At 37.6% G+C, this 24,873-nt stretch overlaps 2 protein-coding genes and 1 long non-coding RNA gene across 5 annotated transcripts in view; 2 read left to right on the top strand and 1 right to left on the bottom strand.

Moving 5' to 3' along the window:
* LOC103145330 (uncharacterized) overlaps positions 1–7,995 on the bottom strand; it is a 315,073-nt gene extending 307,078 nt beyond the window's left edge. For both annotated transcript variants that reach the window (XR_001663482.1, XR_001663481.1), the window contains exon 1: positions 7,051–7,995. This is a non-coding gene — a long non-coding RNA (uncharacterized LOC103145330). The remainder of the gene's footprint in view (positions 1–7,050) is intronic.
* Positions 7,996–11,832: 3,837 nt separating this feature from the next.
* On the top strand, positions 11,833–17,607 carry LOC103147074 (arrestin domain-containing protein 3-like). 2 transcript variants are annotated; one of them, XM_016676919.1, is made up of 7 exons: positions 12,177–12,232; positions 12,844–12,896; positions 13,666–13,723; positions 13,838–13,985; positions 15,590–15,686; positions 16,189–16,445; positions 16,572–17,607. In XM_016676919.1, exons 2-7 carry the CDS (start codon positions 12,890–12,892, stop codon positions 17,184–17,186), a joined length of 1,182 nt encoding a protein of 393 aa, XP_016532405.1. In that variant the 5' UTR covers positions 12,177–12,232; positions 12,844–12,889; the 3' UTR covers positions 17,187–17,607. The 2 variants fall into 2 exon arrangements, with proteins under 2 accessions (XP_016532402.1, XP_016532405.1); XM_016676916.1 differs by lacking the exon at positions 12,844–12,896 and having other exon boundaries at positions 11,833–12,232.
* A 1,328-nt stretch (positions 17,608–18,935) lies between these two features.
* LOC107837472 (arrestin domain-containing protein 3-like) lies at positions 18,936–22,144 on the top strand. Its single transcript, XM_016676921.1, has 6 exons — positions 18,936–19,333; positions 20,263–20,320; positions 20,417–20,564; positions 20,650–20,737; positions 21,129–21,385; positions 21,747–22,144. Exons 1-6 carry the CDS (start codon positions 19,087–19,089, stop codon positions 22,005–22,007), a joined length of 1,059 nt encoding a protein of 352 aa, XP_016532407.1. The 5' UTR covers positions 18,936–19,086; the 3' UTR covers positions 22,008–22,144.
* Positions 22,145–24,873: the final 2,729 nt, after the last annotated feature.

Genomic DNA, 24,873 nt, shown 5'->3' with positions numbered 1-24,873 from the left:
CACGTCATCCCTTTATGTTCTTTTTGAATGTGAAATTAATACATCAAGGCCCACTTTTCAAAATGACCACTATCGCCTTCTGGGTTAGAAACCACTATAGTGGAGTCGTACTTATGTTGGGAATTTTTCCCACATTTTACTAGTTCCAGTCTTTCTGCCAATTAAACATTAAACACGAGCTAAATGAGTTCACTACCGAGAAGGAAGGCTAAATGATGTCAGACATTTTTGGGGGGAATGTTTTAAATCTATAAGACTTCTGGCACCGCTTTAGGCATGCTTGGCTTCCTTGCTTGAATTTTCCTGTAATGTTGAAGTTGCCACCACCTGCTGATGCACAACAGGTATTGCTTAGGTTGGGTGCTTAATTAGAGTGTGAGGATGCAGATTTTTTGTTCTCCAAAAAAATAAATAAATAAATAAAATTATGAGACTGGCGCATGAGTTACTTACTAAGCTTTTATCTTATAAACAGATAACACTAAACAGAGCTTTTCATTTGGACTGAATTTTAGCACTAATAGACTTCATGGCCACACCTCTCTGCACAATGTCAGATGTAGATGTTTGCCTCTCTTGAGCCATTCCTTTCAAATTAATCTGCTTTATATCTACCACTTCTTTGTCTCCTACACTGCAAAGCATCAAGTATGGCAAGCATTTTGGACATTGTTGGTGGAAACACTGTTTTCCTTCATCTTCTTAAACTATATTGATAGACATACAATAATCTTCTCAAAATCCCATTTCTCAAAGGAAGTCCATAATATTTGGTCTTCTGGTTACAGTGGATGGTCACTAATCCTGAGCCAGGCTCTTCTGGAGGATTTTTCCTGTTATGAGGGAATGGCTCCTTCCCCTGTCACCACATTCTTGTTCAATACAACGCATCTATGAGAAGGAAAGAACTCAACGTGATCAACTCTGTCTTCAACTGATTATTTTTTACTAATCAACATTTAAAATTGGCTGAACTATAAACAAAATTTGAATCGGAGTCAGACTAAATGATTAGATTGATTATATAGTTTTAGATGTAAACTGGATTTTCTAGTACAAGATGTTTAACAGGTGCAGTATAAATGTTAAGTGAATAGTAAACATTTTTCTGAGTTAAAAAAAAGCAATATGAACAAACGTTGTTCAATGTTCTTCAACTAACAAGGCTCAAAGATCAAATTCTGTACTAGAAGGGATTTGCTAAGTTGTAGAGACTCTGATGGGTGAAACGTTCAAAGTGATCAAAGTCTGAAGAAACATACGGCTTTAAAATATTACAATAAAGTCAGGCATTTTTAGAGTAAAATAGGCATTTAATCATTAATCAACAGGAAATTATGCAATTTTGCAATCTCACTTCTTAAATCGGAAATTTGTAACATTAGGGCATTTATACTTGTCATTCCACTTCATCACGGTTAGCTTTTCAAACAAATCACTGTGGTATATGTCAAGAAGCTGAGATGTCCCTTAAAATGAATCATTTACCTTTCCATCACGCCTCAACTAGTTACTTAGCTTTCAAAGTAGCCCGTCTGTCAGTCAAGTTAAAGGAGAGTGCGAGACCATGAATTTGTAATATTTGGACTTCAGTTTTTTTCTAGTTGCAAAAGTGGAAATGAGTTCATCCTTATGTACAGTCTGTATCCCATAATGAGGTGAATCCAGTCTACCATCACTCAAAATGTCTGGCCAGGTATTCCTTAGCCTCGACTCCATGTCAACTGATCTGATCCAGGGAAACTAGTCAATTTCAAATCCGGCAAGTCAAATACCAATTGAATTAGTCATATGACAAACCTCTACACAAAAATATATATAAAAAATACAAATAATGCTTCTAAATAAATACTGCTGAACTTCATAAATGAGATCCTTTGGTGTGAAAATTGGCAGCAAAACAAACTTCATAAAAAATATATATTATACCTCTAGTTAAACTATGCATGAGTTTTATTTGTCCTCCAAGAGTCATATGCAGCTATAGCTTGGTGTTTCGTTGTGTGTGTGGAAGTGCGAGCAAGCGTGGTGGTTGTCTCTGTGTGACTGTGGGCGTCTGGAGGAGAGAGAAGCCTCATCTGTTACCAACCCAACCCGGCCGGCCCGCCGCATGAAGTAGAACGACAGGGTGTCACCACCGACGACAGTGATGGATGCCCTGGATTCTGTAGGCAACTTGGGCAATTGGACGCATTAACAACAGGCACCTGCTTTCTGCCGTACAAATCTATTAAAAGATAACAGCGGCAGCGGCTCCCACACTATTAGTAAATTATAGCGCTGTCTGAATGTGAGGTAAGTGTGGGCCTCCTTTTCCCCACCTTTACCCCCTTAGCAGGCTCTCCAGTTTCCTACTTTGCCTCATTGGCAGTCTTAGAGCACCACCCAGTGGAAATAATTGCATATTTTTATTTTAGAGAAGGAGGTATCTTTCAACCAATAAGTAAGTAAATAAAATACATAATGAGTCAATGTTTTAGTCTTTGAAACTGCATGGTTATTGGGCAAGAAGCTACAATAAAACAACCATTAAAAAAAAGAAATCCTGCATTGGATTTACATGAATCTATTATCTTTACAAACAAAATTCATCCAACATCAAAACATGTCAGACATGCAAGTAAGTAATGATAATAAAAGTAATGTAAACAAATAGCAAAGTGCAATAAATCTACTTCCAAAATGCCAGCATCTTTTAATAACAACCACTAATTTGTGGTTTCAAATTCAAGACCAGTCTTGTAGTGCCTTGCAAAAGGACAAAATTCAGGAGTAGTTTATGTGATAGACAAAGTATTTTACTTTTCACAAAAGTAAAATAATAATGAAGTTCAAGCAAAATAATACATGGTTTTGAACATTTTTAACAAATAAAAAATATGTATGTAGTGCGTAAACTTATGTTCAGCTCTCCCGATATTTTGTAGACCAGTTTTCACTGCCATTAAGGATTCAAGATTTTTGGCTAGTCTCTTGCCGCTTTGCATATCTCGCGACAGAAATTGTTGCTAGTTCTTCTTGGCAATGTAGCTCAACCTCAGTCATTTTGCACAGAGAGAATCTAAACAGCTCTGCTCAAGTTTTGCTATGGATTATCAAGTAGATTTGGGTCTATGGCTTTCCAACACAATATTATTTGATAAAAGAAGCAAGTTTTGCCCCAATGTTGCCACGTCTTTAGCTTCACACGTGTTCCCATGAACTCTGTTCAGGTCCCCTGTGCTGCTGAAAGAAAGCAGTCCCACAGTGGGGACAATGTTTTCTAGGTGATTCAACTGTTTTGTATGCTGGTAGAAAGTTTGAAAGCCTGAATATGTGAATTATTCCCATGTTGCAATTTATAGCAGGGACTTCTTATGGCTTTCTTTCAGCAATTCAGTAATGCCACCACTCAAAGGCAGAATTTGTAGTGTGCACAATTCATTGTTGTGTGAACAAATTCTTCTACTTGAGCTGTGGATCTCTGCAGCGTATCTGTCGTCACCATGGACCTCCAGGCTGATTGTTTTGCTAGCCCCCATCTGCTAGTCCTGTTAGCTTAGATAAAGCTATATCTCAGTAGTTTTACAGTTATGCCAGACTCTTTCCGTTTTCAGATACTGACCTGAATATCCCTCTGTGAGAAGTGTAAAATATGCGTTTATAACCTAATCTAGCTCTAAACTTCTCTGCAACTTTCCTCCTGGCCTGTCTAGTATAGACAGGCCCTTTGTTTTTTATAATAATAGCTTGATTTATGATAAGATTATACATTTGGATTTACAAATTTTGATTGGCTGCACTGTAATTCATGTATTCTGTAATTCAATGTCCAAATGTTCTCGTAGTGGGACAAAAAATAATATATTTTCATTTGTTTAGGGGTATAAAAGTAAAGTATACAAGGTATATAGGTATACAAGTTGATTTGTGCATCTTCCACATTTCTTTTTCAAGTTAACTTTCTATAAACAACACCTTTACAAAGCTGAGTGAGTTGACTGGCTGGCAGTGTGAGACTGAGCGGCTGATTTAAATCCATTTTTGCCAACCAAGACCTCCTCTAAAAGCATTAACACGAAGACCTGTAATACCCCCATAACACTCTCACAACTTATCTAGTGCTATAGCTCTGTTGAACTGAATAAATGTGCGTTACATAAATGCGCTGTGGATAAATCTATTTCTGTGTCTTCAAGAGGTTATGTGTTTGTGAGTTGGCCAAGAATAAAAGGAGGACAAGACCAATAAATACTTTTACAACAGGCCATTTGTCAGCATGTGTAAATGTCTCCAATTCCCAACAGCGCAGGGGTAAAATTTACAGTCTCTCTGGAAGTGACAGTGCACAAAAAAGCACCACTTTTTTACTCCCTCTCATCTCCCTTAGACCACTAAAACCTTCCCATAAATCTCTGCTAGCCTCCAGATGACTGCTGTTGTCAGATATCATGCCTTGACAATGCCTTCCACCATCATTGTCTTGACAGAAATATGATATGTGAAACTGCAATGTCACATCACTTAACGTGATTTAGCCTAAGCTAGTCTGCTCCACTTTAATCAATCAAAAATGTCACCTTTTTTTCCCTGTAATGACGGTCGAGGTATAGGATCCTTGTGTTGGATGATCTATAAGACTTATCGGGCCTGCTGACTTATGACTACTGCCAGCTAATGTACTAAAGGAGCTTCCACTCCTCCTGTCATATGGGTTTCTATCAAATTGGCAAATAAGTAGGCCATACTATCTCATGGGAAGGCAGGAAAGACAATTTTTGAAATGTGTAAAACCCTAACACCTATCTTAGTGTGGCACCAGATAAACCCGTTTTCAAAATATTTCATTATTATATTGCTAGACGGTTGATAAATCTCAAATAGCAGCCTTTAAGGTTGCCTGCACTTTGTAAGTTCTGAAAGGGTGTAGTGCGTCTTAAAAAATACAAAAAAAACCCTCAATCCGACTGCTTGAAATTGCACTTTAACAGATTGCTTTGGAAGAATACAATCTGAATATCATCATCCTGGCTAAGATCAAGTTGTGTTACATTAAGGTAAATGTAATTTAACTTGAATCAGACCATTTCGTTTTTACCCCAAGTGGCCCGATACATTTTGTTGTGTTTGAGTACTAATTAACTGGAATGATAAAAAAAAGTACTTTGTATTTAACACAAAGTTTTCCACCAACCAGTCAAGACATTTTAAAATAGTACAACAGGATTAGACTGTTTTTATTTCATTGTAATCGGTCACCTGCTGGAGTTTCTGGTGTTGTTAAATTTTTCTCCATTTAGATGTACAACAAGGGTCTCTCAACTTAAGGTACTCTACTCATCTTCTTTTATTATTTGGGTTCACTATATCTATGTTAAACCTTTGCATGTTATAAATAGCTGACACCAAAATTTTCTTTGAGTACTACTAAAATCTTTTTTTCTGGGTAGATGCCGCAGAAAATAACTGCATGCTCCATTAGTAAGTGCTTGGCAAAGAATATCTGCCCAGTGCTAAAAAAAAAAAAAAATCCAAATTAGCAAGGTGAGCACCATTTTGCAGGAGGATGACACACTTCTGTCAAGTTTTCTGTGAGGTTAAGTTTGGCTGTCTTAAACTGTTGACATAATTGCTCCATTCTGTGCCGAACGTAGCATGGGAAAACTTGTGCTTGAACAATACTGTCCTATTCCGTTTCATTTGTACTCGGATGTCAGACTTTCCGAGTTGAAAGTGAGACAATTTAACAGAAGGCTTATCCAATAGGCATCTAATGGATTTCATAAAACAGATCCATTATCATCTAATATTACAAATATATAAGCAATTTTTAAAGATTGCCTAAACATTATCTAAATGAATAATCCAAAGCTATTATCTTAATTACTCTGAGATGACTTGATCCAGATGTCAGCAACTTTACATTAATCAACCCAGTCTCTGGAAGCAGTTTCAAATAAAAATCTTGACCAGTGTTTTTCAGCTTTTAATGCCCAGCTGAGCCCAAGTTTTTTGTAAGACAGGGGCTTTCATCACCCACAATAAACAAATAAACATGTAAGTGTACAACATCAAACTCAAGATTTCACCGGGGTGGTCTGCAAAGGGATTTGTATTATGACAATACATAGTGAAAAATCTTTGAGATATTCAATGAAATGGGTCTTCTAGTCAACATTAAGACTAAATAAAGCCAATCAAACGTTTGTGGCCTTATTTGCAATAAACTGTGCATCACCAATGAGATGCTGAACATGTTTATTTATTTACACTCTGCCCTCTGTTCTAATAAGTCTGTGACCCTGCACACACATACAAACACACACTGAAAGGAGAGTTTGTGCATACACTCCCAAAAGCAATATTACCAGCACGCTTCCATCCGACAGATATTGGAATTTTCTGAAAGAGCAAACCAATAGATAACCTATTACAAAACTATAAGAAATCGATACCTAATTTCTTTGCATTGATTACCACTTGGGCATTTAACATGCACCCTGTGGCCACAGTGTGTGTTCCACAATCTCACATCCCCACATCCCCACTGGCCCTCATGAGTATTAAAATTATCGATTCAAAAAGAGGACTAAAAATGTCAAACTGTTCATTAATCTTAATAAAGACTGGACTTGATCAAGGCCCCCTTTCTCCCAATGCAGCGATACAATCCACACATGTAAGATCACCAATCCCAAACAGATTAATGAGGGATGTGATTTAAGTCTTTGCCATCAACAAATCAATTGCAATAGCAGCATTTTATAAAAGTGCTTCGGTTTTCATCGCTTTCAAAGCATTCTAAAATTCAAACTGCTCAAACAGAAAGCACAGTGTTACCGGAACAACAATGGCTTTACACAACACACACCTGAGTGCAGGCTGCATTAAAACAGCCACCAAGTGAGATTACTGAACAAGCCAATTACTGCACTTAAACCAAATCAGCGTCACAGATAATGATGCACGTTATGCAAACAGCGCATCAAGAAAGACAAACACTTTATCTGGTCGCAAAATCACAGCTCATATTATAGCCCACATTATATTAGAAAGCATTAAGCCTCTTACCTTCAGAAGTTCCTTATTGACTTTTTCCTTGCAAAGTTTGCAAACAAAGTCCTCAAAGTCCAGCTCCCTCAGCAGCCTGGACTTTATGGCCATCAAACACACTCCAGAAAGCCTCTTGCTACCGGTACTTGTCCTGAGTTCATTTTATATTCTTTTCGGTAGTGGAAAAGTCCTCTCTCCCTCACAATTTGTCCAAAGGTGAAATCCCTTCGAGTATAATTTCCTCCTCCTTTCTGTAACAAGTCCCCATAATGCAGAGTCCTTTTTTCCCCACTGACAATGAACTTGAATTTGCGGCGTTGTTGTTCTGTTTGCTCACCGGCGTCATCTTTAGCTTTTTTGGTTCTTAGCCTTTAGTTAGCTATCGTTAGCTCGGGTCAGCATAGCTGGTAGAGAACGATGCTTACAAACTAATGCTTGCTAGCCACTTATTGGCGGAACTTTTTATTATTATTATTATTATTATTATTATTATTACAGGCGCTTCATTCTCGTCTTTCTCTATGCAGCCCCGCTGGCTTTCGGTCGCTGCTAGCTTGGCCATTGCCTTCCCGTCCAACTCCGCTCGAAACAAATCTCTTCTTCTTCTTTTCAATAATGGGGGCCATTTTGCTTACAGCACAGACTCCACTTTTTTACGGAGCCCCCTAGGGGATATGCGGATTTTTTTTTTCTTTTGCATTATCTCGCTTTTCTACGGAGCCCCCCAGGGGACATGGGGAATTTTTTTTCTTTTGTGTTCCCTCGCAAAACTTTTGCGTTCCCTCGCAATATATTATGCTTACTGCAGTATTTTGCCTGGTCTATTTTGCATACAGTCACAAATGTCAATTTAAAATTTCAAATGTATACACATTTAAAGAGCCTCAGTGAATATGTGTTTATTCTTTCTTAACTCTGGTGCATAAAACTAATTGCAAATCGATGTATTCTCTACATGTTTGTTCATGTAAGGTTGAGATGGACATGAAAACGGCCCTTTAAACCATTCAGACTACCTACACAAAAGAGACACAATCACAGGGGATTGGATTCCCTCCGGTAGACTTTCTACCGGGCCAATCGGCAAACAGAAGGAGAAGTTTTGAACGATTATGCAGATTTTCTGCGTTGTTTTAGTCTGTGTGTAGTTTATCAAGGGTAGTGGATGAAGTAAACAAAGCTGTTTAGTTCCTGTTGGCCACACTTCCACATATTGAATTAATATTAACAGCCATTTAGTTCAATCGGCACTTCTCTCTTTGCACTGAGGGATGGCTGTTTACATCACAGGCAATTTCTGGTAAGCTTCATAGCAAATTTAAAACAGAAAGCTATAATTTCTCGGTAGCCAAGAGCCCAAACTCTGTACAAAGCAAATAGGGTAGGGTAAAGTATAGTTTTTTTATATTATGTTGCTGCATACCACTGTCCATTTTCTGCCAACATGATCACAATATTTTTTCCACAGTTCCATTTAACTGACCATGGACCAGTTACAAATTCATTACTCCAAGGTTGCCCAAGTCTAGTGCTCAGGAACTACCATCCTGAAACTTTTAGATGCATAAATGATCATTTTTACTAAACAACCTTTATTTCATTATGATTAGATGGCTATGAAAATTAAGAGCAATGCCCTGTGTAGAGTATGTATGTACAGCAACAACAACAACAACAACAACAACAACAAATTCTGCCAGTAGAAAGGGCTCCTTTCTGCCCAAAATCCCCTGGGCCAAGATTGCACATACAGTAGATGAGGCTCAGATGAGGGGAAGTAAGATTATGTGGTTTTCTGATTGTCTGCTAAAAATGTGAAAATGTAGTGATGCAATTCATGTACTAATTTGTATACTCATTTCTTATGGTCTAATCCTAGTGAATATTCAGAGACACAAAAACATAATTCTCTGCCTTCTATCAAAGAATTGAAGGACTAGTATTGCAGCCATCTTAAAAAAAAACTCACCCATGCATTTTCTTTTATCGAATTAATAAATGCAACAGTGCCCTCACTAAAAAGTAAAGCACATGTAACAGGGCGGCCGTTTGCGGCTGGATTTTACGATGAAGATTTCGAGAGGTAGAGTCAGGTGGAACTAGCAGTTGGTTTATTCTCTTCACAGCATCAACACACACTCAATAACAATCCTTCCCCCACACAGCTGAAACCACAGGCTTAAATAGTCTCAGCTGTGTTGGACCCAACCACCTCCAATTCACAGGGGGATCTCACTTAACAAATCTCCACCTATTTAAATAAAATACACTTTATTAAATATAAACATTTAAATTTACTTTTTATAAATATTTTATATTTTATCTTACACCAAATGAAACACCACAAAAAACCCATAAACAATTCTCTCCCCACACTTTTCAATGGCCTCTCCCGGAACCTATAAATGGTGTCTGGACCCCCAGGGTTGTATTTGTCCAAACACCCTGGAGAGGACACAGAAAAGACAGGTGAGTCACTCAATATCAGCACTCCACACCTAACAGATTATGCACAAACATTTGCTCAGTTTTACCCACCAGTAGCTCATTGCTCTGAGTAACAATTATCCTCCCTCCACAGGCAACCAGCTCACTTTCCAATGAGGAGCAGCTGTGCAGAGCCCAGAACAAAAGGCTACATGCTAATTACTAAAATATTCAATAAATACAATTAAAACTTCTCGTGTGTAAATTATTTATGTGCAAATCTCTGCTTAAAGTGCAGTGCTAAATAAAGTGCTTGTTAAGTGCAAAAAGTGCTTTTAAAGTGCTATACAGTGACTTAAATAAAAATAGACCCAGTAATGAAGCTCTCTTCATTACAGCACATAAGCCCATTTCTAAAGTTTTCCCAGTATTTCTGGCTTTGCACCAAAATACTTTTCTTTCCTTTAATGTGCCAATGCAATGTGGCACTTTAAAGGCACATAATTGTATGAATTGAGTTGAATTACTCACATTCTGAATTTTCAAAACAAGCAATTCATAAAAATCGAATTAATTGGTACTTTAAAGATAAATCTCATATGTATTTTTGCATTTTTTTAAAGCAAGCAAAAGACTAACTTACAAATAGCACAAATGGGAAGTCAAATTTGGAGTAAAGAAGTTTATCTGTGAATATGTCCAATTTACAGTATTTTTGGCTCAAATGGAACCTCATACACTTTAGTGAAGTGTTGGGATCCCTTCAAATTTTGTGTTTACAGCAGAACAGTTCCTTCTGGAAAACAGCTTTTCCTGTTGGGTGTTTCTTGCTTATTCCATTTGTTATGGTGCCTCCTAATGAATGTTTACAGATGAGCTTGCACACAGATCACGCACTTGTGTTTTTTTTTCTCCCTCTCTTTCCGTTGATACCACTCCAATTCATGCAGTATCACTTCCTCTTACAAGTGAGACATCAAGGGCAGGGTTTAAGTATGTTCTTGTTATTTACTTTGGGGTTAATCTTAATCATCGTGTTTTCATAAGAAACTAAATGTGTGGTGAGGTAATTTAGAACTCGTTAATTTAGCAATTTAAAGAGGACATGTAGTGTAAATAATGCATTCCGTAAGGTTCAAATTTTTTCTTCCATTGAGCTGGGTGTAGTCAAAAAGAAATACAAATAAATAAAAAACAGTTGGCAGACACACATCATGACATTTCAGTTTCCTCCTACAGAGGGCACTCTTATAATATAACAACCACATTATCCTGTATTCTGGACTTCGTAATGACCACACATATATATTTAAGTCTCTCAGATATACAGAATCATGTTAAATAACAAAGCAATATTAGTGTGGATAATAAATTTACATCAGAAATATTTCTAATAAAAGAAGCAGTGACCAATATCTGCATAACATACAAATGAAATAAAGCGTTCCCTATGTGATCAAAAAAGGTTCTTGGAAGATTTTTATTCACATAAGTGCTATGTTCTATTTTTGAAGAAATGTTCTGTACTTGTTCAATGTATCTGGCGGAGTGGTACTCCTACTAAAGGTGTTGTTTCGGGGGGTGTACCTGTGTGCATGTGTTTAAGAAAACATTATTGTAGATGTGAAGTTTGTCAAAACTGGATTATTTGTTCTTTAGATACATTTTGTGCAGTCAAGTAGTTGTCTCCTGACTTTGCTCCCTTCGTTCATCTGTACATGTGCAAACTCTACTTCTGATATTTCCATATTCATTTGCCTGTCCACCCGACAACAAGCCCTGTCTGGTCCACATCTACAAGGAAAGGAAAAGGAAAACAGTAAACATTAAAATCACCATTCACCATCACCAGTCATTTATAAACTTTTATGAGTATATAATTCTATTTGTTTTTGTGTGTAGCAGCACACCATATATTTGCTCCATCTTCCTAGCTAACCCATCAAAGCCACCTTGCTTAGCAAACGGTGCTTTCCAGAAGATGACTGTTCAGCTGTTGAGTTTGTGCACAAGTTAACCAATCAGATATTAGGGGAAACTGTTAATTTCTATAGTAGAAAACTGAAATGTTTAAGTAAATATTGAAATAGATATTGCTATCATCTACTAAGTAGTGTTTTTAAAGTGTATTCATCTTGTGTACAAAGTTGGATCATTCAATCAAATATAAATACATTAATTTTTTTATTCAATATATTTACAATATTTTCATTAAAATTTCATGTAATATAAAGTAAGTTGGGTTTTTTTGTTGTTGTGTTGTTGTTTTTTTTTGTTTTTTTTGTTTTTTTTATCTGATTGGCGGCACTTTTGACCTTCCATACTGTCACTTCCTTTAAATCATTTGTTTTCCAACAGGGGGCAGTAGAGGCCTATGATAAAAATAAAACTTATTGTTTCGGGCGTGTCTTTTCCCACAACCGTGGTTACAGTCTCAACACAGCATTTAAAGAAATATAACTCTCTGAGTGGTCGTATGCTTTCGTTTTGTCTTTCTTCGTTCCCCTTTGTGCAGCGATGCCAGCTGTGAACAGCTTTACAATCAACTACGACGCGGTGAACGAGGAGGGGACGTTTTCTCAGGGAGACACTGTGACGGGACAAGTAATTCTGTCCTTATCTAAGGAAACCAAAGCTCAGCGGCTGTTTGTGAAGGCTAAAGGAGACGCAAACGTCCACTGGACGCGAAAGCACGGCGAACGCACGCATACATACTCGGCGCACCGGAGATATTTTAAACTGAAAGAGTTTTTAATCCCAGAAGGCACGGAGGGTAAGCTCTGGTAGCTGCATTGATGTAGAAAGTACAGCATGCTTTTGGTTTCCCCTTCATCTGAAGGCCTGCATGCAGTTTTGTTGTTAAAATGGTAAATTGTCATTTTTTATTCATTTCAACTGTGTGCATCAACTTTCATAAATAGTTGATACTGAAACTACTAGAAATTGTGCAAGTTCTACTTGTGCAAGTTGTAATGTTAAGAAACAAGTTGCCAGTCTACAAAGTAATTTTTGTGGCTTTTCACTTGCACAATGTGGTTTTCTGCTGAGAAGAGCAAAAGATAGCAAGTCTGTAGAAACATTTCATGGCCTGTCTGCATGTCTTATCAACAGGAATGGGCGCCCCCCTGTTGTGTACACAGTGTGAGAACTACAATGAAATTTATTCTACACCACAGACCAGTAAAGGGACAGATCAAGCTGGAAACCGTTTCACTACAATTAGATGCTAAATAAATGGGCTATTTCAATGTTTTTGAAAAGTCTGGGACAGCATAGGACCATCTCAAATCTAAAGTGTTTAATATTTTTGACTGGTCAAATCTCAAATGGAATATTGCAGGCTAAAGATCCATCCATCCATTGTATACCCACCTGTCTGTGCAGTGTGGCGAAGGAGCTGGTGCCCCGTTTTCGGCAGTCATAGGGCAAAATGCAGGGTATGCCCTGGACCCGGTCACCAGTCCTTTACAAAGACACACAGGACAGACAACCATGCGTACAAACGTTTACAACGAAGGATGATTTTAAAGACATCAATAACTCCTAACGGTCATGTATTTTTGGACTGTGTGAGGAAGCTAGAGTATCCAGAGAGAACACACACGTGCACAGGGGCAACATGCAAAATCGGTGCAGAAAGACTTCAGGCCAGGACTCGAACAGATGACCCAAACGGATGACCTTCTTGCTGCAAGGCAACTCTGTCAACTATGCCCTGCAGATTAAGCACTGATTCATCAATGCACTTTTAAAGATTTAGGTAGCCAGTATGAATATTTTTCAGAAAACCCGCAAAAGAGAGTAAAAACACACACAAAGAGTATTATGAACACTTTCATGGCATCAGTACCACTGTAGGTTGAGACACCTAAACAACGCGTAATTGCAGATTTTTTTAAGTCCTTTCTACTTATACACTTCATTTTTGTATTATACTCAATGTTTCTTGATGTTTTTGTGTTTTTATGCAGAATGTACTTGCTAGGGTGAGGGTATGTTTGTGTGTGAGGCAGAAGAAGGAGGCACTTTGACAGGATGCTGTTTATGCATGCACCGAATATTAGAATTACTTAAGAAAGACTTGTTGCAACTTCCTCATCAGTGTAATGAATATCACTTCACTATAAAAACGTCTGTGTGAAATATATGATCAGAAAGGCTTTGTAATTTATCCAAGTGTACCAAATTTTTTATCTGGATTTCCAGAAACTGTTTTGCCTGAAGGGACCCATGTCTACAAATTCAGCTTTAGGATCCCATCTGAGTAAGTATTTTTCGGCTGCTCTATAGCCACCTCTGATTGGAGCTTCTCAATGAACGTATGCCATTATGTTCATTCACTAATGGGTCGAATAACCATAATCACTTTGTCATACAGAAACATGCCATCGTCTTTCAGAGGATCTCATGGAAAAATTGTCTACAAACTGGAGGCCAAACTGTCCAGGAGCTGGAGGATGGATTCCACTGCAGAAAAGGAGCTCAATTTTGTCTCAAAGTCCTTCTCAAACTTCAACGCTCTTTTAGTGCGTATAATATTCCAGGATATATTCAATCATCAAATAAGTCGCCTCAAAACCTGCCGTTTTACTTTTGTATTGGAGACATTTGTGGATATTCTATTTAAATCAGGGGTTTTCAGTGTTTTGTAAATTCTTCTGACAAATCCAAGTAAACTTTCCCTCTTTTTTTTCCCCCCTCCTTCCAATAAACTAGACTTAGTACTACATAAATCGTGAATTATATCTGTGCATTCAAGTGAACATTTTTCTTTTAAACATATGCTTGAATACAAAAGTGATGGGCAACTAATGCCACTGTTATGAACAAACTGTTATTTTGTGTAAAATGATGCAGTACTTGGGATAATGGGGAGATCTTTGCTCACTGAATCTGTGCATTTCTAACTGAAATGCATCCAATGCCTCTTTTTATCAATTTATGTGTTTGATACATGTTGATGTATATTTAAAGACAACTTTAAACTAAAAATTTTTTTTACAAAAAATATCTTACAAGAAATCTCACTTTCAGTACCTCCCCCCAAGCTGAAGACCTCTGATTTAAGTTATTGTTCTGTGCACCCACACAAATGGTTCTTAGTTTTTGTTTTTTTAGCTACAGTGGAGAGTTTGTTATATTACAGTTTTACATGCAACATGAAATTTATAATCAGAACTGTATAATAAACATTTATACATCAAAGCAGTAAACCCGTGGTTCTCAAACTGGACCACTGATGATACTGGTGCTGCTTTTAGTGGTAAATCTGTGTCAGTTATTTACAAAGTGAATAGTTCCAATTTGAGCCTTGTGAGTTGTGAGCTAATAAGCACAAACCAGCAAAAAGTTTGGGTTTTGAAAACCTCGTCAAATAAACTAGTTTGATTACACAGGAGCAAATGCTAATGGACTAGTTCTAGTGTTCTGCGGGTGGATTATTTTCCTTTTAATTTTTAATACTGTGTGTATTAGGCTACCCTATTAAGCCTCTGAAGGCTGTAGGCAAATTAAAAGTTAATTTCCAGGTCAGCTTTCCAGTGTTGATGTCTGAATAATGTAATTCAACAGATTAAATGCATCTGTGAGGTTACAGTAACATCATTATTGTTACTGCTGATATCCTTTTTTTATTTTCTCAGCTGAGAGCCCGCTCCGTGACCTGGCTATGCGTGTATTTACATTTAGAGTGGGAAATAGTAGCATGATCATTCAGCCAGGATGTTTTTTTTGTTTTTTTTGTTCAAGCAGACGCATCTGTCACGTTCAGTATAACGTATTGGGTGAATGAGGATATAAAGTGGCAGAAGTGAAAATGAACTACATCCTCTACCATTTACATTTATGGCAACCATATTGGAATTCTAATTTTAGGGGAACCAGCTCATATTCAGCTTTGGACTTTTGTCTTTTAATTGGCTTCCTATAACTAAAATGCATTATCAAGTGGTACGTGAAAACGCCCTTTATGACAGTGCTGCTTTGAAGACTCAGTGATACGACATCACTGCCCTAGATTACAGAGAATAGACTAATAAAATCTATTGAGGGGAGAGGCTCCACTATCAGCTGTGCTGTAGATGTTGTCTTCATGATTTTGCTAAGACTGTGTTCGTTTTCTGCCCTCCAGTTACCGCAAGTTGGTTCCACAGAGAAGAAGATGGGGATGTTCTCGAAGGGACAAGTGCACATGGATGCCACTGTTAACAAGACGGCGTACGCCCCAGGTAGTCGGATTCGTTTTTCAATTGTAAGCTGTTTTAAATGCTAAAGATGGGCCATCAATTTAATTTAAGTAATGTTTGCTCAGGTAAATACAAACAACAGTAGATTAATGGACCTTTATAGTTTTGCAGCTGTTTTTCTAAACAAAAAGTAAAATACAAATCTGGATTAGTGCCGACGACATATTCGCGTTTGTAGATAGATTTTTACCCAGAATGCAAATGGAAAAAAACCGTGAGCGAAACGGTGACTGGTACTGACTAGTATATATATCCCATTGAGGGAAACTAAGTTTCATATCTGCTCAAGAGCCCCCCTGGTGGTTGAAGAAAAATCCACAAATATATGAAAAAAAACACTGAATGCTCTCTGGCATTGTTCAGGGGGCCAGACCAAATGAGGAGGCGGGCTGTAGTTTGGGGACCCCTGATTTATAGCTTAAATTCTACATAGCGATTGAAAACTTAAAGAAATGTCAACAACATGAGATGTTTTTCCTGACAGGTGAAACCATACTGATGTCTGCAAAAGTCAACAATGCTTCTTCTCGAGACATGACTCCCAAATTTAGCCTGGTGCGGAGTGTTCAGTTTCGCGCTCAAGGAGATACCAAAAATGAGGAGTACACTGTCGAGAAAGTGACCGATAAGGTTGTGAAACCCCACACCCAACACGAGGTCAAGTGTGAGATGAAGATTCCCACTGATGAGATGCCTTCCATCGAGAACTGCGAAATCATCTCGGTGACACACCAATTAAAGGTACAACACAGAACCGTGTCAAAGAGAACTTTTTATTTTAAAATATGCATACAGGAAACGTTTTGGTTTTTAACTATCTTTAAGCCGTATAAAATTGAATCGTAACTTTTTCATGATTTCCCACAGGCATATCTGGACATCAGCTTTGCCTTTGATCCAGAGATTATCTTCCCAGTGGTTATTTCACACCCTACTTTAGTCTTTGGTGCTAATAACACCTGGCCTGTGGGTCCTTATCCTGTTGCCGCTTTCGGTGGTCCAGCCAACAGTGACTTCCTTCCCCCTGCAATGGCTGTTGGTCCTTACCCTGCACCACCGTCTTCAGGTCCCTACGGCTACCCAGGTGTCCAAAGTCCTTCTGCACCACCACCTGCATACCCAAGCAATCCGCAGCCTTATTATGGTCCGCCAGGACCTTATGCTCCTCAGCCACCTCCCATATATGGGGCCCACAGCAACCCAGTACCACAGGGGCCTTCTCCATATGGATCTCCATTTTCACCCTCTTCATCCTCCACCATGCTTCATCCTCCACCGCCCGCACCGATGTTCAATGTGCCCCCTTCGGGGCCCCAGGTCCAGCCACCTTTTTCCTCCGTGTCTCCTTCAGCTCCCACTTTCAACCCAATGCCTTCTGCTCCAGACATGACTACAGACTTCCTGTCTCAGACAAATGATGTTCCTCCGGCATACACATCGCTTTTCCCATCTTCGACTCCGGAAAAGTCTGATACAAAATAACCACATATTTAAATTATGGCTAAAATATATAGGAAACCACAAAGGCTTTACCATGCTCCCTAAGAATGCTCTAAATGCGTTGTTTGGAGAGTGACATAACAGAGCCGGTGTAATCAATATTAGATGTATTAAGCATGAGGAAGTATACTGGAAAAAAATAATTGCCTTGGCATGTCATGTTACAGATGATTTCTGATGAGTTTCAGTTGCTTTTGGCCTTTTGGTCTGGTGCTAATAATGTAGCTAAGCCTATATTCTCAGGATACCTTCCGATGAAATGCCTTAACATTTTAAGTGTGCTTTTGTTTTTAGCATAAATTTATACCTGCCTACCTCTATATCAATTGTATGTAAATCATGTCAAAAAAATACAAAAGCTTGTATTTTATGGATTTATGTTAAAATAAAGATCCTTAAATTATTTCTGTGTTTTTTTTTTTTATGTTAGATTAAGGAATTAGTAATGCAAGGGAGTTGTGATAAACTGATAAAGGTATATAATGTCATTTGAATGAATAAATTCATGCTTTTACAGGCAACTTTGGTACAATTGTTTAGTTGCCTGCTAACTCAAACAGTGGTAAACATTTCACCAGTCTAATCGTTTAGGTATCCAGATATGGTGAAGATGTTTTGCTATACTTCAAACCAACCATCAGAATGGGATTTGAATGCTTTTGAAAATAGAATAATGTCACTATATTTGTGTGTTTCAGTATTGATTTTCATTTTTGTTCATTGAAAGGTCTTGCCATAGTTCCTTTGTTTATATTCTTGGTTTATTTATTTGTATACTTCCTCGTGCATTTGCATTTATTTTCTTTTAGATCATTGTGAGGCCTTTTCCCACGTTTGGTAGTTTCCTTGATCTTTAGTTCACCTCACTCTGTGCCTCAACTGTTCCTTATTTTCCTTTGATCAGGCAATTTGGTTTCTTTATTTCCCCTTTTCCTTGCCACAGTATTTAAGTTCCTGGATTGTCGCTACATCATTTTGTTATGTACTGCTACCTTTCCTGTTTTTTGCCTGCATTTTCTGATTTGCTCTGCCTGAATTGTTTTTTTCTTTAAGTTCTCATATTTTATTGTACAGTACACTATTTTTGCTAGTCTGTCTCTGTGCTTAGGTCCTCTTTAAACCTAAAAAAACAAAAGACAAAATGTTTTTTGGTGCCTGAAGAGGTGGTCTGACAATCTCATAAACTTCTGATCTGCTTTAAGCATATCTTAGGTTTACAGAGAATTAACCAACAAAGAGAAAATATCCAGTAGATGAGAATAAAAATGCATTGTTGATGTCAGAGTATAAAAAAACAAAAGGGACAGACTGGTTTGAGATGGTGGAAAGGTAGCAATAGTTCAAATGATATCTGGTAACAAGACATGCAGATAATGAACATCACTGTTTCTCCTCTCAGCTTGGAAAACTCAATTTTAATCTTAAATGAATTTCAGCTTGGACATTCAGATTGCAGCATGAGAATTGAGTGCAAACCTAAACGCGTAGATCCATTCTGGTTTGTATTAACACTTCAGGTAGGTTGTGGTATAAAGGATATTACATCAGCACACATTTGGCCCCTTTGTACCAGTTGAGCATCAGCTCGCTGCTGAACGTCTTCATCATTTACTGGAAAACTAAAACAACACAAAAGGTCATAAACAAATATCTTAGTTAACTAATAAACTACTATTGCATTACCTCAAAAGCTATATTTTACACATACATACAAAATGATAGTTTCACTTGCCTTACATCTTAACCTGAAAATGAATTGGCAAAACGATAGACATTTCTGAACTGACCCCGGATCCGCCCCCGCTGAGGCGGACCAGGAAGCAATGTTGCGTTTTCAAAAACACCGCTGGGACATTTTACACCGGCAATAAGAGACACTAACATGTCCCGAATTAACGACTTGAGTATCATTTGTGAGGACGCGAACAGAGATGGGACTTTTTCCGAAGGAGACACGGTCGCAGGTTTTGTTTCTTTTAACCATTCAAAACAGACGAAAATTAAGAGCGTCAGTGTGACACTTAAAGGACACGGTCAAGTTTTTTGGTCTGAAGGAAGTGGAGATGACGCAACGTCGTACAGAGCAAGTAAGAGATATCTTGACGTCAAAGAGTACCTGTTGGTGGAAAGTAAGTAAAATAAATGTGACTTTATACCTCCTTTTAATTCTGGGGACAATTGCTTTGATCCTAGTCACATTTCTATGAAGATGTTAATATGGAAGTATATTTTAACGGAGGTCATATTTTCAGGTTTTCTAATAAGTCGCTAATTAAGCATAATTTAAAAACAGCAGCAGACTTTGACATTCAATATTCTGTCCAAGTTATTGCAAACTGGCAGTAAATTATGTAGATTTGTTTAGGATTTATTTTGACATTTTCTTTATAACTAAATTACTGGAAATAAAGAGCAGAAAAAAGGTAGCATACAGAAATAGATGAATAGAAGAAAATGTTTTAAGAGAAACTGGATGTAAATGTCTCATCAGTTTGGGCAGAAATAAAGTCTGTGACTTTTGACATACATGTCTGATATTTAAGCAAGCAAACAGAAAAAGGGTTTGTTCTACATTCAATAGACTGCAGAGGTGTATTAATTCCTCTTTACACAATTCGATGGTGTCTCAGTTTTTACGCAATGGTCTCCTTCTTTTTTGGTTCAGGATTATTGGTTACTCCCAACCACGGAATTTCCATTATTAGAGAGACCATAGAAATCTGATGCATTAATCCTTGTGACAGACTTAAAAATCCCCCCTTAAAACAGCAAGTGATGGCCTTAAGAACAAAGTGATTTTGTGTTACAGGTACATCAATAAAGATATAATTAACAAATATGTTATTTGTTCATTTTAATTATGCTGCAGAAATAAATATTAGTCAAAAAAATTTGCTGATATAAAGAACCTATCAAACAGTCTACAATATTACGCAACATCTAGATATGACATCTAAATGTCACAATTTATTTTCACAACATTTTATTTTCCCACAACACAGTTTTTTTTTGTTTTTTTTTTATGATTATTTTCTAATTTCTCTTACCTTTTACGCAGGCAGTGTACTTCCCAAAGGGACCAATCAATTCATGTTCAGGCTTCGGATTCCACAGGAGTAAGTGTGATTTTCTAACATATGCCATGAAATGGTGAAAATGGAGTTATTTCTGTTTACCACCACGTCCATACTTAAACATGTTTGCCCTGTCAGGGACTTGCCATCATCCTTCAAGGGGATACATGGCAGCATTGTTTACAAGGTTGAAGCACAGATTCGTAGGAAATGGCATTTGGATTATACAGTGAAAAAGGAGATCCAGTTTCTTTCAAGGTCCATACGAAACACTCGCCAAGTTGTGGTAGGTGTGACTCTCTGGTGTTGTATCACATTGTTGAACAAGCTTATTGAGGAAATACTCAAAAGACTTATTTTTGTTGCCACAGTCCAACTCTGTAACAAAAAAGATAGGAGGTTTCTCCAAAGGAGAAGTCCAAATGACCGCTTCTGTAAACAGGACTGTTTGCTTTCCAGGTACAGTTTAATTTTTCTCATTCATTTTAGGGGAGAGAAACGGTTAACAGGACAATTCCACAAATATGGCTTTTATGCAGGAGTGGCAGACAGAAACTATTTACTTAAAGAAAGTCAAGTCTTTTCATGTCTCAAGGTCATTTTACACTTGAGCATGACAATGGTCCTAAATCTTCAGCCAATTTTTCTACATTCCACTTAAGGATGGCCCAGTTCATACTTAAATCTAGATCTAACTATGTACAAATGGCAAGACCTGAAAATGTACATGAGCAAGGCTTTCCTTCCAATCTGCCTGAAATTTGTGGACACATATGCACAGTGTTTACATGGTCATTACTGGTCAGCAGTAAGTTTACTTACATTCAGATTTTTCTGTTTCTTTAAACAGGTGACAGACTAACTGCTTTTGCCAAAATCTCCAATGCTTCCTACAAGTCAATGAAACCAAAATTCCGCTTACTGCAAAGGACTGTTTACATGGCTCAGGGTTCCAAAAGCATCAGTGACAAATCTTTATGCAAAATAGTCGGAGACACCATCAAACCATACACTCTGGCAACTGTGTCCTGCACCATCGATGTTCCTCCAGATGCCATCTACACTCTCAATAACTGTGATCTTGTCTCAGTTGAGTATTACTTGAAGGTATGTAACTATCCACTGGTGCTACACACATTTCTTTTTACCTTGGGTTTTCTGTCCATTCAACTTTTCATCAAGGTGCTTCCATATGAAATGCTGATTACAACCAGGACTTGTATAGCAGCATGTCAACCTTTGCTGGAAAGCTATCTGTGATTTTGTTTTCATATTATTTATTTTTTAGTAACTATAATAATATCAAAATGAACAGAAATTGGTACTGAAATAATCTGTATAAGTCAATCAAAAGGTTACATTTTTAAATCGAATTAAGAGAAATAAATTAAAGTTTTCATCATAGCCTAAATGATTGACATGCACCTACACAATGTAAACTGGTTTTATTCATGTCTACATTCACCAGGTGTACTTGGACATTAGTTTTGCCTTCGATCCAGAGGTGCAATTTCCCCTGATAGTTGCTCCTGCCGTTGCACTTGATCACCGTGAGGACCGTGGCCCTTACCCAGGTGGTCCTGCCGGGCCCCCGAGTTACAGTGACTTCTCGTCTGCAGCTGCCTACCCTACTGAGTTTAATCCTGTACCTATTAGCACAGGTGCCTATCGGTACCCCACACTGCAAGATGAACCCCCGTTATACAATTCTCTTTTTCCTGATGCTTAAGGCACAACTGGCGAGAGTGAACCAGTTAAAAAAAAAACTGAACTCAAGACATAAAACGTAGTCAGAATTGACAGTCGTGTCAATTATGTCATTATCTTTAGCAATCTGCAATAAAGGACTTTCCGGTCAAATAAAAACCTGTTTGCTTTCTCCTGATTTCATTCTTTGTGGAGTACTGGAAAGAAAAACAAATCTACTAATATCATTCAGAACCACAAAAGGTTTCCAGCTCCTTTTAGTGATGAGTGGGGCTTTCAAACCCAGATGGTAACAGTGGTCCACTATGAAGGCACATTTATGCTCACTAATGTCATTAGTTATCCATGGAGTCTTTCCACTGTTCTGGTTTCGTCAGACAGAGTAGTAAACAAAGTGCTTTGATTACTGTTATGGTGCTGGGATGGAGGTAGCCGTAGATATCAGTATCACTGTGATACTGACTCCATAGAAAAGTTTTCCTTGCAGCCAGGTGGTGGTGAAAAAAAACAATCACTACAACAAAATCAAAAACAAACAAAAAAAAAACAGGAAAAATACTAGTGCAAATAAAACAAAATAGCAGATTAAAATGAATTATCACAACTAGTGACCTTTTGAATTGATCTGGTTAATGGTCTGAGTGATGAAAGCGTTTTTCCATGATTAGTTGGTCCTTGATTTTGGCTGTCTCAAGCGAAATAGTGTCATGTTGTGGGTATAAATTGGATGCAAACGCAGGTGATGTTGAGTAATTAATGGAAAATAAAGAAAAATCCAAACTTACAAAAACACGAGAAGCGGACTTGAAATAACATATACCATACAAAACCAGCCAGGAGACACGTGGAGAGTACAGGGAACCATCGAGGAAACGGAGAGACGACGAGGAGTGAATGGACGAACCAGCGAGGAGAAACTGAGAGGGGGCAAAGGAGAGTGCACAGAGGACTAGAAAAGAAATCTAAAGAATAACAGATACAAGAAATGATTAAACTAGATTAACTAAGAATAACTAGAAGAAATAAACACAACTAGAAACACTAAGAAGGACTGAACTCAAGTAAAACCGAATCAAGACTAATCTAATCAAAAATAAGAAGTAACACAGAATGGTTACTTGAGTACCATTCTGTGTTACTCACTTTTATTTAGTCCTAAATAAAAGGACTAAACCAAAGTAAAACCAAAACTGATCTAAAAACGGAGGAACTAAGAACCACAGAAGCAAATAAAACTCAAGCCAAACTCAAAACAACCCCAGATCCTAACATGTAGGAATTAAAATCCAGCCTGAACTGGGGAATGAGTGGAGTGAGCAGACTACCTGGCTGAAGGCCAAATTGACTAATTACAAAAACTCAGTGGTGGTCTTCCTCTGCACCCCGACACTCATTTTTTGTTTTCCCAAATTCATTACGTTTCCCAAATCAAATAAGGTAAATCCAGGCTTTTGCTGGTCACAAACAAAACAATGAAGCCGGACATGCTCTTTTGTTGTTACAAACAGAATAAATCTTACTGTGTTTTACGCAGTGTACAATCTTGACTGATAAATAAATATACATATCCATATCAAATCATTTGCTCCTTCATAAGCATCTTAACTCCTTGTCGTCCCGAAAAGCGACATTTTCTGTGCTCGATGTTCAGATGTGGGGGAGATTTCTCAGTAATATCCTCCCCTGCTTCTGATGCGGTCAGGAGTTTTATAACTGCAGTTGTTAAATACTTACACCTGACAACTGCAGTTAAATCATTACATATAGACTCAGATGACCAGTATTGACTTAAATGTCATTACAGTCCCCCACCACTGCAGGGCAACAAAAACACTCATTGTAGAAATTTACCCCGACTGCCAAGACGGCAGTGGAGCCAAATCAAATTAAAAGTGTTGTTAATGAAAGTAATGAAATCTGAATTATGTCTTTTTTGCTTTCCACAAAAAAAAAAAAAAAAAAAAATTGGTGGTGCTTTTAAAATTTACTCTACAGAAACCAACAGTTTCGCTTTCCATTTTGTTTTCTATATGTTTACAAATGTTTAACTGGGAAATATTTTTGGAGGTTTCTGGCAAACAAACACGCAAGTACTTCTCTTTGTGTCCTTGTCAACACATTCTTTGTCTGAGATACATGAAAACATCACATGACCATGCAGGCCCACAAAAGCTCCCCAGCTTCTCACAGCAACGAGTGGGAATGTTTGAGTCGAGTGGCGACACTGTTTTCTTCTAATAGCAAATTTATGCTCTTTAAAACTCTTTAGCAGTCGATGGAGTCTTGGCAGAGTGGTTGTAAAGCGATGTTCTCCCCTGGCAGTGTGGGAAACAAAGGGCCTACAGTGGGGAAAAGGCTGAATATTTCATCAAGAGTTTGTCTTGTCCTTTGTTGTGATTTCATTTTATTTGTTTGTTTGGTTTTTTGCCACTTTATATAGCAAGAAATATATACTGTATAACGTTATGCATATATTTGCAGCATTCTTTTCATGAAGGGTGCATGGCAACATTATTTGATTGATGTGTTTACTGCATTGATTTAATAAAAGATTATCCTCATCTCTCTGCCTTCTGAGTCTGAAAACAGTTCAAAGAAATACTTATAAGGTAAATGTCAAAATAATCTTTTCTTTTTTTTTTATTACTTCACATAAACAACGTGTGCAATGTAGCTAAGTTGTTAGGATTTACTTCACTTGCAGATGATACTACATTACACTTCTCAGGATTGGGGCAGCTTCAATCCTATGATGGAAAGAGAAATAAAAGTAATAGAGAAATTGTATGAACACATGGAATAAATAAAAAAAAAAGCTAAACTTGTGCTAAACAGCATTGAAATTGTAAGAATGTATGAAATCAGATTTTTGGGAGTTGACTTCAAAT

The sequence above is a fragment of the Poecilia formosa genome, unplaced genomic scaffold (genome assembly GCF_000485575.1).
Source record: "Poecilia formosa unplaced genomic scaffold, Poecilia_formosa-5.1.2 Scaffold5, whole genome shotgun sequence".
In the NCBI taxonomy this organism is placed as follows: domain Eukaryota; kingdom Metazoa; phylum Chordata; class Actinopteri; order Cyprinodontiformes; family Poeciliidae; genus Poecilia; species Poecilia formosa.
The sequence above is the reverse complement of the archived record's forward strand: the minus strand, read 5'-3'. Positions and strand labels throughout refer to the sequence as shown.

Excerpts from the sequence above, each read along its gene's own strand:
- LOC107837472 (XM_016676921.1), top strand. The coding sequence starts at position 19,087 with ATGTCCCGAATTAACGACTTGAGTATCATTTGTGAGGACGCGAACAGA. Across the intron at positions 19,334-20,262 it reads AGAGTACCTGTTGGTGGAAA|GCAGTGTACTTCCCAAAGGG; the intron begins GTAAGTAAAATA and ends CCTTTTACGCAG. Across the intron at positions 20,738-21,128 it reads CAGGACTGTTTGCTTTCCAG|GTGACAGACTAACTGCTTTT; the intron begins GTACAGTTTAAT and ends TTCTTTAAACAG.
- LOC103147074 (XM_016676916.1), top strand. The coding sequence starts at position 11,977 with ATGCCAGCTGTGAACAGCTTTACAATCAACTACGACGCGGTGAACGAG. Across the intron at positions 15,687-16,188 it reads CAAGACGGCGTACGCCCCAG|GTGAAACCATACTGATGTCT; the intron begins GTAGTCGGATTC and ends TTTTCCTGACAG. Across the intron at positions 16,446-16,571 it reads CGGTGACACACCAATTAAAG|GCATATCTGGACATCAGCTT; the intron begins GTACAACACAGA and ends GATTTCCCACAG.